The 13,397-nt window shown below is 34.2% G+C and overlaps 1 protein-coding gene across 2 annotated transcripts in view; it reads right to left on the bottom strand.

Moving 5' to 3' along the window:
- The window catches only part of PIBF1 (progesterone immunomodulatory binding factor 1), a 197,436-nt gene that overhangs the window by 128,346 nt on the left and 55,693 nt on the right, over nt 1-13,397 (bottom strand). For both annotated transcript variants that reach the window (XM_082701266.1, XM_082701267.1), the window contains exon 10: nt 9,390-9,488. In XM_082701266.1, coding sequence (XP_082557392.1) covers nt 9,390-9,488 — 99 coding nt within the window. The remainder of the gene's footprint in view (nt 1-9,389; nt 9,489-13,397) is intronic.

Raw genomic sequence — 13,397 nt, 5'->3', positions numbered from 1 at the left:
ACCTTAATCTTAAAATTTGTTAAGTTTCTGATTCAGAAACTCATTTATTTAATTTTTCCATATAAATCATAGATTTAATGTCTGGTTAAAAAATTTTTGCTGTAAGATGAAAAAAGTCCGAGGATCTAATGTATAATATCGTTACTATAGTTGCTAACACTATATTGTGTAATTGAAATTTGCTAAGAGAGTAAAATTTAAATGTTCTCACGGAGAGAAAAAAAAAAAAGGTAACATGTGAGGTAAGAAATGTGTTAACTTGATCTTTCCAAAATGTATACCTATAACAAACAATCAGTTTACATACTTTCAATATCTTATAGTTTTATTTGCCAATTATACTTCAATAAAGCTGGAAAGAAAAAAAATTACGAAGATTCAGGAACACATCACATCAGTAACCCAATGTCTGACAAACTCCAGGGCATCTCCTCCAAAATAAGATATTATTGCATCTTGCATATCCTCCATAAAGAAAGAAGGCCTCATTCCAGTAATGGTTACCTAAGACATATTCCTGGTTCTCAACACTTACGGGGGTTGGATAGATGGAAAGGATAATCCTGAAGTGGGGCGCCTGGGTGGCTCAGTGGGTTAAAGCCTCTGCCTTTGGCTTGGGTCATGATCCCAGGGTCCTGGAATCAAGCCCCACGTCAGGCTCTCTGCTCAGCAGGGAGCCTGCTTCCTCCTCTCTCTCTGCCTGCCTCTGTCTACTTGCAATCTCTGTCAAATAAATAAATAAAATCTTAAAAAAAAAAAAAGAATAGTCCTGAAGTCACTGCTAGTAAGAAACGGCTGGCAATAATTTTACTATAAACAGAAATTACTGTAAAGCACTTAATCTAAATGCATCCCTAACTCACTTCCCCTTATTAAGATCCCAAAAGCTTGTGCTTTGTAACACCAACCAACACAAGAGGAAGTTAGACTTAAAAACAAAACACAAACAAACTTGCTGATATTTCTACTTGGATCCCATTAAATGTATAGTTTAACTTAAAGAAACTGACATTTTCGGGGCGCCTGGGTGGCTCAGTGGGTTAAGCTGCTGCCTTTGGCTCAGGTCATGATCTCAGGGTCCTGGGATCGAGTCCCGCATCGGGCTCTCTGCTCAGCAAGGAGCCTGCTTCCCTCTCTCTCTCTCTCTACCTGCCTCTCCATCTACTTGTGATCTCTCTCTGTCAAATTAATAAATAAAATCTTAAAAAAAAAAAAGAAAAGAAACTGACATTTTCATGAAAAATAGATTAGTTTTCTATCTATACCACACCCAAAATGAACTTGGGATCATAAAAGGTATAATGTGAAAAATATAACTATAAAAATTCACATGGAAAAAATGAAGGTACAAGGATAGGCAGGTACAAGAATAACCACAACAACTCTGAAGAAGAATCCTAGTCGTTTTGTCAAGTTTCACTAATAATTTTTTTGGAAATTTTTGCCATGAATTATACTCAATTTACAGATTAATAAGTAAGAATTAAATTGCAGGGACATCAAAAATCCTACTTTTCTGACTTTATTCAGCAACATTATATCCCTTTGCAGGGGGATTTTTTTCCAGCTGTTACTGTGCCACAACGGCTGGGTGAACACAGCTTACATATGGGAAACCCCATGAGCACCTGGCTTGGTGAGCAGGCGGGACTACAGTTCTGGATCCCAGGGGACATCTATAAAAAGTCACTCCTGAAGACAAGGAGAGGTAGCCAATTTGCCTAATACACAGAAACAAACACAAAAATCAGGCAAAATGCTTTTAGAATGCATTTGAACTTAGAAAAACACAATTCCAAATGGAAAAAACAAGACAAAAACCCAGAAAAAGACCTTAATGAAAGAGAGATAAATAATCTATCTGATAAAGAGCTCAAAGGGATGGTCATAGAGATGATCACCAAACCTGGGAGAAGAATGGATGAACTTTAACAAAGAAAAAACACAAGAATATAGCAACCAGAGCTGGTTTATATAAAAACCAGAAAACAATGAACAAAATGGCAATAAATACCTACCTACTAACAACTGTTTTAAATGTAAATGGACCTAGTTTTCCAATGAAAAATACAAGAGGGAATCAAGGGAGATCAGATGATACAGAAAAATAGACTAGTGGTACAAATCACCCCATCAGAAAAGAAAAAAAAAAGAATTCTTAAAAATGGGAATTGTTAAAGGGACCTCTGGGACAAAATCAAATGTACTAACATTTGCATTACAGGAATTCCAGAAAGAGAAAAGAGAGAAAGATGCAGAAAGCTTATTTGAAGAAATAATATCTGAATATTTTTCCAACCTAAGGAAGGAAACAAATTCTAAAGTCCATGAAGCACAGACAGTCCAAAACAAGATGAACCCAAAGAGATCTACACCAAGACACATTATAATTAAAATGCCAAATATTAGATAAGGAGATAATCTTAAAAGCAGCAAGAGAAAAACAGCTAGTCACATACAAGGGAACCTCTGTAAGACTATCAGCTGATTTTTCAGCAGAAACTTCACAGGTCAGAAGAGAGGGGCATGATATATTCAAAGTGTTGGAAGGAAAAAACTCAGAATGAAGAACACTCCACCCAGTAAGGTTATCATTCAGAATTGAAGGAGAGATAGTTTTCTAGACAAGAAAAACTAAAGGAGTTTCCCACCACTTGACCAGCCTTATAAGAAATGTTGAAGATTCAGATGTCTTTTTTTTTTTTTAAAGATTTTATTTATTTATTTGAGAGAGAGACAGTGAGAGAGAGCATGAGTGAGGAGAAGGTCAGAGGGAGAAGCAGACTCCCCATGGAGCTGGGAGCCCGATGCGGGACTCGATCCCGGGACTCCGGGATCATGACCTGAGCCGAAGGCAGTCGTCCAACCAACTGAGCCACCCAGGCGCCCCTCAGATGTCTTTAAGTAGGAAAGGCTGTAACTAGAAATAGGGAAATAAATGAAAGAAAAAATTCTCACTATTAAAGGTAATTATAAAGATAGTAAATTAATGAGTTATAAAGCTAGTATGAAGATTAAGAAGAAGTAAAATCAAGTATAACTATAATGATTAGTTGAAGAATATACAAAATAAAAAGATGTAAAATATAACATCAAAATATAAAACATGGTAAGGGGCAGAGTAAAAATGTGCTTTTAGAATGCATTTGAACTTAGGCAGCCATTGACTTAAAATAGATTGTTATAAATATATGTAGAGAGAGAGATGGTAACCACAAACCAAAACCTTATAATATATACAAGAAAAATAGTGAAAGGACTTATAAACATGACACCAAATGAAGGCATCACACCATAAAGGAAAAAGAGTAAGAAAAGAAGAAAGAAATGGAGATGAACTACAAAACCAAGCACAAAACAATGAACAAAACCTACTAACAATTGCTTTAAATGTAAATAGACCTACTTCTCCAATCAAAAGACACAGGGTGGCAAAAGGAAATAAAACAAAACAAAACAAAAACAAACAACAACAACAACAGCAGCAGCAGCAAACCAGGATTTAAATGAACTAGAAAATTAAGAACAAAGTCCAAAGTTTAAGAAGGAAGTAAGTAATAAAGATCAGAGTGAAAATAAATGAAACAGAGACCTCTCCCACCCCCCCAAAAAAGAAAAAGATCAATGAAATTAAAAGCAGTTTCTTAAAAGATAAACAAAACAGATAAACCTTTAGACAGACTCATCCAGAAACAGAGAGAGGGTCCAAATAAATAAAATAAAAAAAAAAAATTACAACCAACACCACAGAAATACAAAGGATCACAGGAGACAACTATGAACAAGCATACACTAACAAATTGGACAACCTAGAAGAAATGGATAAATTCATAAAAACACACAATTTCCAAGATTAAATCATGAAGAAATAGAAAACTAAATAGACTGGTTTACTAGAAATGAAACTAAATTAGTAATAAAAGAAACTCCTAACAGAAGACCAGGGCCAGATGGCTCCTTAGGTAAATTCTACCAAACATTTAGAACAGTTAATACTTATCTTTCTCAAATTATTCCAGGAAATTGAAGAGGAAGAATGTTCCCAAACTCATTTTATGAGGTCAGTATTAACCTGATACCAAAACCAGACAAAGACACCATAGAATAAAATTATGGGTCAAAATCCCTGATGAACACAGATGCAAAAATCCTCAAAAAATATTAGCAAACCAAATTCAGCAAGGCATTAAAAGGATCATACACCATGAATAAGGATTTATTTTAGGAATACAAAGATGGTTCAACACCCACAAATCATTCAACATGATATACCATATCAACATAATGAAGAATAAAAATCCTACGATCATCTTGATAGAGAAAAACCATTCAACAAAATTCAACATCCATTTATGATAAAAACCCTCAACAGAATGAGTATAGAGGTAACATACTTAGATATAATAAAGACCATGGATGACAAAGCCACACCTAATATACTCAATGGTGAAAAGCTAAAAGCATTTTCTCTAAGATCAAGAACAAGATAAGGATGCTCACTCTCACCACTTTTATTCAACATCTACTAGAAGTCCTTAGCTACAGCAGTTAGACTGAAAAAAAAAAAAAAATGGCATCCATACTGGAAAGGAAGAAATAAAACTGTCATTATCTGCAGATGATGGGATACTATATATAGAAAACCCTAAAGACTCCACCAAACTAATAGAACTAACAAATTCAGTAAACCTGGAGGATACAAAATTAATACACATGAATTTGTTGCATTTCTGTACACTAATAACAAACTCTCAGAAGGAGAAATTAAGAAGACTATTCTATCTAAAATTCCATCAAAAAGAGTAAGATATCTAGGAATAAATTTAACCAAGGGGTTAAAGACCTGTACTCTGAAAATTGTAACACACTGATGAAAGAAACTAAGAACAACTAAGTGGAAAGATATACAACATTGAAGAATTGGAAGAACTAATGTTGGTAAAATATCTAACTTAAGGCAATCTACAAATTTAATGCAATCCCTATCAAAATATTAAGGGCAGTTTCATAGAACTAGAACAAATAATACTAGAATTTGTATGGAACCATGAAAGGCCCTGAATACCCAAAGCAATCTTGAGAAAGAAGAGTAAAGCTCAATTATCACAACCGTTTTTCAAACTATACCATAAATCTAAAGTAATCAAACAGTATGGTACTGGCACAAAAGCCGACATAGATCAATGAACAGACTAGAGAGCACAGAAATACACCCATACTTAAATGGTCAATTAATCTATGTATGACAAAGGAAGCAAGGATATATACTGGAAAAAAAGAATCTCTTAGTAAATGGTATTGGGGAAAACTGGAAAGCCACCCATACTGGACTACCTTCTTATACCATAAACAAAAATAAACTCAAAAACAGATTAAAGACCTAAACATAAGACCTGAAACCACAACTCCTTGAAAAAAACACAGGCAGTAATTCTTTGACATTGATATTAGCATTATTATTTTGGATCTGTCCCGTCAGACAAAGACAACAGCAGAAAAATAAACAAATGGGACTCCATCAAACTAAAAAGTTTTTTTACAGCAAAGAAAATTATCAACAAAACAAAAACACAACATACAGAATAGGAGCAGATATTTGCAGATGATATATATAAATAGAGATTAGTATCTATTTAGAAAAAGAACTCACACAGGTTAAGGTTAAAAAACAATCTGATTACAGAATGGGCAGAGGACCGGAATAGACATTTTTCCAAAGACATACAGATTGCCAAAAGGCACATGAAAAAAATGTTCAACATCACTAATTATCAGGGAAACACAAATCAAAACCACAAAGAGGTATCACCTAACAGCTGTCAGGATGGCTATTACTGAAAAGCCAAGAAATATCAAATGTTGGTGAGGATGTAGAGAAAAGAGAACTCTTTTTTAAAAAAAAATTTTTCCAAATTATTATTTTTAAAATTAACATATAATGTGTTATTTGCCCTAGGGTTACAGGTCTGTGAATCGTCAGGCTTACATACTTCACAGCACTCACCACAGCACATACCCTCCCCAATGTCCATATAACCCAACCAAACCTCTCCATACCCCCCTCCCTGCAGCAACCCTGTTTGTTTTGTGAGATTAAGAGTCTCTTACATTTGTCTCCCTCCCAATCCCATCTTATTTCATTTTTTGCTTCCCTACTCGTGAAACTCCCCATTTTACCTCTCCAATTCCTCAATCAGGGAGATCATACAATAATTGTCTTTCTCTGATTGACTTATTTTGCTCAGCATAATACCCTCTAGTTCCATCCTCATTGTTACAAATGGCAAGATTTCATTTCTTTTGATGGCTGCACAGTATTCATGGTATAGATATACCACCTCTTCTTTATCCATTCATCTGTTGATGAACATCTAGGTTCTTTCCATAGTTTGGCTCTTGTGGACATTGCTGCTATAAACATTTGGATGCACGTGCCCCTTTGGATCACTACATTCTTATCTTTAGCGTAAATACCCAGTACTGCAAATGCTGGGTTGTAGGGTAGCTCTATTTTCAACTTTTTGAGGAACCTCCATGCTGTTTTCCAGAGTGGCTGCACCAGCTTGCATTCCCACCAACAGTGAAGGAGGGTTCCCTTTTCTCTGCATTCTCGCCAGTATCTGTTGTTTCCTGACTTGTTTTAGCCATTCTGACTGGCGTGAGGTGGTATCTCACTGTGGTTTTGATTTGTATTTCCTTGATGACAAGTGATGTGGAGCACTTGAGAAAAGGAACTCTTGTGCACTTTTGGTGCAAATGAAAATTGATATAGCAACTATGGAAAATAATTTGGAGGTTCCTTTAAAAAGTTAAAAATAGAATGACCATATGATCCAGCAATTCTATAGCTATAGATAACTATAATTCTGTTATCCATAAAAAACAAAAACGCTAATTTGAAAAGATACAAGCACTCCTATGCTAATCAAAGCATCATTTACAACAGCCAAAGTATCAAAGCAACCCAAGTGCCCACAGACAGATGAATGGATAAAGAAGATGTGTTGTGTGTGTATGTGTGTAAATGTATGTAGGTATGTGTGTACACCCCCCCAAGAATATTAGTTCTAATAAAGAATGGAATCTTGTTATTTACAACAGCATGGGTAGACTTCGAGCATATTATGGTAAGTGAAATAAATCAGAGAAAGACAAATACCTTATGATTTCATTTACATGTGGAATCTAAGAAGCAAAACAAACGAACAAACAAAAGCAGAAACAGACTCAAATACACTGATGGTTGCCAGAGGAGAGAGCAGATAGAGGGATGGAAGAAATAGTTGAAGGGGATTAAGAGGTACAGCCTTCTAGTTATAAAATAAATAATATATGGGGATGTAATGTACAACATAAGGAATACAGTCAATAACATTTTAAAAACTTTACATGGTGACAGATAGTAACTTATTGTAGTGATCCTTTTATAATTTGTATAAATACTGAGTCACTATGTTGTACACCTGAAATAAAATATAATACTGTGTATCAATTAAACCTTAATGGGAAAAATGAGCTGTTCCAGTTTATTCAAAATTCTAGTGGAAAATTATTTTAAAAGATCAACTTTTAAATAGCAAGAGTTCAGAACTAATTGAACAATTATTTTATAATAATAAAAACAAACATTCCTATATTACTAGTTATGTGCAAGACACTGTTCTACATGCTTTACAAACTTTAAATGATTGAATTCTCAATAATTCAAAAGATCCCTTTAAGGACTAAAGCATCCCACGGCCTTTAGGATAAATACCAGTTGCTAGTATATGGACAAGTAAGGTAAGAAGGATTTTAGAGAACCAGAGTTTAGAACAAAAGAGAGGTGAGAAAAATATAAAAAAGCCAATGTTAAGGTCACATTTACTATTCTCTTTTCTCCAAATTCACAAAAATGAAATGCTAGTAAGTTATAAAATTCTGCCCGAATATAACAGTTCTGTTTTACTGGCTAAAAACTTGCACTTTCTTTTGAAGTTTGTTAGTTTGTCCATCAGTGTTATTCTAGACCATTCCTAAAAAGTCACATTAAAAAACAACATCAACAAAAAGCCAAATAAATCTTTCATGTATAACATATAGTTTCATAAATGCAAGGGTTATACATAATAAAAGATCTTATGGTAGGTTATAACAGCAATCCAATAAAAACTGTTGATTTATAAATGTATTTTATATTAAAATGTTTGGATTTAGATATACATTCACATTACAGAAGAGACTCCTCTAATATTATTTTTATTAATGTGCCAAGTTTATAAAGTTGATGTGAATTCAGAAGTATAACAATTTGAGCCACTTCTAGAAGATCTCAGTAATAGTTTAATTATATGAAGACTTACCTCAACTTTTAGTGTCAGATATTGCTTAAGTCACAAATGAATCTGTAAGTCTTCATTTAATCATTAAAAGCTTCACTGAGTTATTTTCAAAGTTTATCAGTATGTGAAAGGTATATGGAAACTTGACGAACTAGTTTAGCAACTTTTCTCTCTGAAATTATTTTCAAAATAAAAGTTGAAATAAAAGGGTAATGATTCTGTTTACTCTGTATGTAGTCAAACCACTGATAATCTAGAGTGTTCAACAGTATTTACCTTAATACTCATCAATGATTTTCCTATTAGCTAGATTACTAAAAATAAATACACTTTTCTATTGATAAGTTAAAGACAAATCATTTTCTTTCTTTCCCTTTCTCCAACACATATGAGCCAGAGCATACAGATTTTTAAGAAATGATCTGGGGACATATAATGTTATTAACACTTTGGACTCAAGTTCAGTAGGTTATTTTAAAGTAAAACTCCATATACTTTTTTAAAGTAAAAAACCATATACCCAAACAAGACTTTATAAAAAAGTTCACAGTAGCTTCATTCATGATAGCTACAAAATGGAAACAACCTAATGGAAACAACCTAAATGTCCACTGATAGGTGAGTAAATAAAACAAACTGTGGTATATTCATACCCAGCAACACTAAGGAATGAGCTACTGATATAACAACAAAATGGATGAAAATATAATGTTGAATGAAAGAAGCTAGACACAAAAAAGTATATACTATACAATTCCATTCATTTTCAATCCAATACGAGCAAAACTAAGCCATGGTGACAGAAATGAGACAGTGTTTACCTTTTGAGGAATAGTGGTTGAGATGGATAAAAGGCATACAAGGAAACTCTGTAGGGCGACTGTAATGTTCTATATCTTGTTTTAGTATATGCAATAATTACATATTACAAAAACAATGCATGTAACTATAGTTCAATGGAATTAAATATTATACTTCTATTAAAAATATTTTTCCTTAGAAGAAAAAGTTAAAGCAACGAAAATAAAAAAAGAGTTTTTAACATTTCCAGATTTTTAGAATGCTTACCTGTCTAAGAGCTGATCATGTTTTTCTAAAGCATCCTTTTCAGCCATCACTGCTCGGTCCTTTTCTGCCACAGCATTGTCCCTCGCTTCTCGGAGATTTCTAAAATTTAAACATATACTCATTTGTTCCCAAAACAAAATATCTATCTTTTAAAGTTTCACAAATGTGTTTGCTTAGAATTATCTGACACTTTTAAGGACCCACTGGAGGGTGGTGACCCAAGGTGCATATTATATGAATTTGCCTGCCTTGGTGTTTTTCTGTTAGCAGGACAGTAATGCAAGGTGCAAACATGGTCTATCTCTATATCTCACATTATCTTTCTCCATAACTTATCTCCACATAGGGTAAAGGTAGGCTCAACAATTTATATATACAGTAACTTGTTTAAACCTTACCATAATCTAGTGAAGTAGTTATGATTATAAAATATCCGGAAGAAACCGAGCTCTTGAGAAGTTAATAAATGTTCTCTAAAACATTTTAAATGAAAAGTATAATATAGAGATCACAAGTGTCAAAATGGGAACAAAGTTTGGGATATGAGTAAATTGAAGTGATGGCCCTTGGGATCTCACTTATAGAGGAATGGAAAAGAAGAGAACTCAAGAACTCAAGAGAGCTGATAGGTTAGGACAAAGTAGAAGGGGCAAAGGACATGGAGTCCTGTTAAGATGACAAACAGATAAATGTAAATAGTGTACAAGCAAGATGGAAGATTAGAGATTGCTGTTAAAGGATGGTGATGTGGAGGCAGAACAGTACTTTCAGTGACATCATTTTAGTTGATCCCAAGATCCAGGGTGTGACCAGTAAAGTAGCTAAGTGAAGGAGAGATGAGATAAAGGTCAATATTCAGGTAGGGGTCAAGAAAGCATGAAGCCAGAGCATTAGGTTAAGTCCTTCACTTACAATACTGATGACAGCAGGAACTGAAATTGAGAGAAAGATAAATTTAGTGACAGTTAAGGATAATGTCCAAAAGGCAGAAGGTAACAAGAGTGCCACAGCAAGATATGAGCCTTTAAAGATCAAATCTCCTTTGTTTTTTTAATCAAAGCGGAAGTCTGGATCAAGAAAAAGATCAACAGGAAGCTTCTTTCAGAGAGCCACTTAATTTTTAAAAAATCCTCTTCCCTAACATAGTTGTAAATAAATGTAGAGTGTAACATAAATGATTGTGCACACCCAATTTCTACAAATTCCTTATGTTTTATTTTCTAACCTGTTTCCTAGTGGAGTAAACTGGAGTTCAAGAGCTCAAGTACCTACTTCAAAGTCAAATCCCATGTTAAAGCCATAATTTGAGCCCAATGATGTCTCTACTGCAAAGCAAATGGTTTTTTACATCATATCATCACATCCCCCATTAAGAAGTGGATTGGGTATTAGGATTTTGTGTTTATTATTCATGGAGAATGTCAGTAGAAAGCCATGAAAACCCACATCATTTGAATAAATCTATGTAATAACTATTGGATAGGAATGCTTACTTGCTGTGCCACTATGAAATGTCATCTTTTACACTGTGATGCTAACAACAAAATTAAAATTGGAAACACATCAACCAATGGAGATTCATCAGTCAAATGGTTTATGAGGCAGAAATAAAATAGTTTAAAAAAAAACTGTAGTACAGATAACACTAAAAAGGAAACAGCTTTTGTAAATATTATCCAAATGGAAGTGCATTTTAAAATAGATATCACAAAATGTCATGTCATTATTTTCTGACATTATCCTGATTGTAATGACCTTCTAAAACTATTCTATCAAACTGAAACATGAAAATTTAGTTTTATACATAGAATTAAATTCTTTAAGCATATTAAATATTTATATATTTTTCATTCCTAGATGATCTATAAATTTTAGTCAGTAAATCATCACAAAATGGTTGTAATTTTCATTTCTCAAAGATAGCTTCATTATTCTATGAGTTATTTCAATAGTAAAATTCCAAGTAGACTGCAATTATAGTACTATTAATCAATGCTTCTTTAGTAGGTAGAGAAGTTCAGTCCCTAACAATATTTCGTTTCTGGCAATAATGGGCATTAGAAATAAAAGTAAGTCATAGAGAATAAAATGAAACCCAGAATAAACCAATAATAGGGCTTGAGTGGAGGTATGATTAGAAGGTTATAATGGATTCAAGATGCCACAATCTATATCATCCAGTTAACTATAATTAGTGCTATATTAAGGCATAACAAAATTTCAAGGCCACAAAGAAGAGGAGTTGATTATTTTTTAACTGGAGGAAGAAAGATGAGTGAATGAAGGGAAGATATGTATGTTGGATCTTGAAGGGCAAATAAGTAAAGGTAATTCAAAAAAAGAAAACTAAAATGAATCCGAGAAAGTGCTAGAAGTTGAGGTTTCTATCAACAGGTCCTCCCACAGATGTCTGCTGGTAGGATTTCTGTATGAACCTAATTTCCTTATCAGTTATCATATCTTTCACATCTCCACTACAACCTGCATACAAGAAGCCATACAATTCCTTTTAACAGAAAGATATAGATACTTTCTTTAATATTATCAATTAACCTTTAAGGTTTCAAATTAAATCGGATATGAACTGAATCTATTTCACTGACAATAATAGTAGTAACAAACATATAAAGTGCTTGCCATGTGCTAGGAACCATTTTAGGCATTTTGCATATAATAATTGATTTAATCTTCACAACAACCCCACAAAATAGGTTGCATCATTATTTCCTTTTTACAAAGGAGAAGACTGAAACACAGAGAAGTTAAGTATTTATCTAAGGTCAGAAGTAAATAAGCTATGGTGTCCAAATTGTCTGGTTCTGGAGTCCAGGCTCCTTGTCAAATTATGCCGCTTTTCTTAAGGGCACCGTTTCTCCTTGAAATCGAGGACTTTTTGTCTCCCTTGCAGGACTTTTTTCCTCCCTTGGTGCCTGTGGTTCTAGGTCATGCCGCTTTGAAGAATGAAGAGGTAGAATGGTGGGCAGCAAAGCAAGGTTTATTGAGTGATAGCAAAGTGGTAGTACAAAGCTGCCCAGGAGGGAGGGGACCCGAAGGCGTTGCCACTGGAGTTTTCTAAGTCTAGGGGCTTGTTGGTGGGCTGCTTTAATCTGATTAACCCTTCCCACACCTGTCATCCTATTAGGTTTTTGTCATATGGGAGAGGGTGGAAGGCTCCTTCCAAGGCCGTATAAAATCCTTTTAAGGGTTGTTTCCTCTTAGGGCGTCAGCCCCTCATCCCTGCCTGTGTGCCTTCCAATTATCCTTCATCAATTTCACAGCACAAATGTTAAATCAAAAATAAGTCTTGAAAGAACTGTGATTATATTATATATACAATTGTTTTTACAGTCCATGCTCCTTCAGATCCAATTAGACTGGTTTGCTAGAATACCAGATGGATTATATTCTGGCCACAGATAAAACCCTAACTGCCATATAACTAATAAATTATCCATTTCAAATGTTAAATACATTAGAAAATGTAACAACATACAATTATGGAAGAGCAGGAATTCTAATGTTCTTCAAAAGAACAAACTCAAAAAATTGATAGACTATCCACAGCATGTAGAAGGTAATGAATCTAATGTTTTAAAAGTCCAAATTGACTGTATAATCAAATGTAATTACAATAATAAAGAGAGATGCTGAGAGTTGGCCAACTGGTCAGCATTATAACAAATGTTTTAAATACAAAATTAAAATATTTCATCCTTTAAAATGCTTTTAAAAAGGCTTAACATTTGAGGGGTGCCTGGGTGGTTCAGTCAATTAAGTGCCCGACTCCTGATTTTTGGTTCAGGTCATGATCTCAGGGTCATGAGGTCGAGCCCTGTGCTGGGCTCTGCACTGAGTCTGCTTGTTCCTCACCCTCTGCTCCTCACCCTGCTCATGCTCTTTCACTCTCTTTCTCTCTCTCAAATAGATCTTTAAAAAGCTAGCATTTGATTTCAAAACCATTTTTCATGATTCTTTCATGTTGCTTCCTACAAACTTCATCCCCCACAT

This window comes from Mustela nivalis (assembly GCF_964662115.1).
Source record: "Mustela nivalis genome assembly, chromosome: 15".
NCBI classification, from domain to species: domain Eukaryota; kingdom Metazoa; phylum Chordata; class Mammalia; order Carnivora; family Mustelidae; genus Mustela; species Mustela nivalis.
This window is presented reverse-complemented; position numbering and strand designations above follow the sequence as displayed.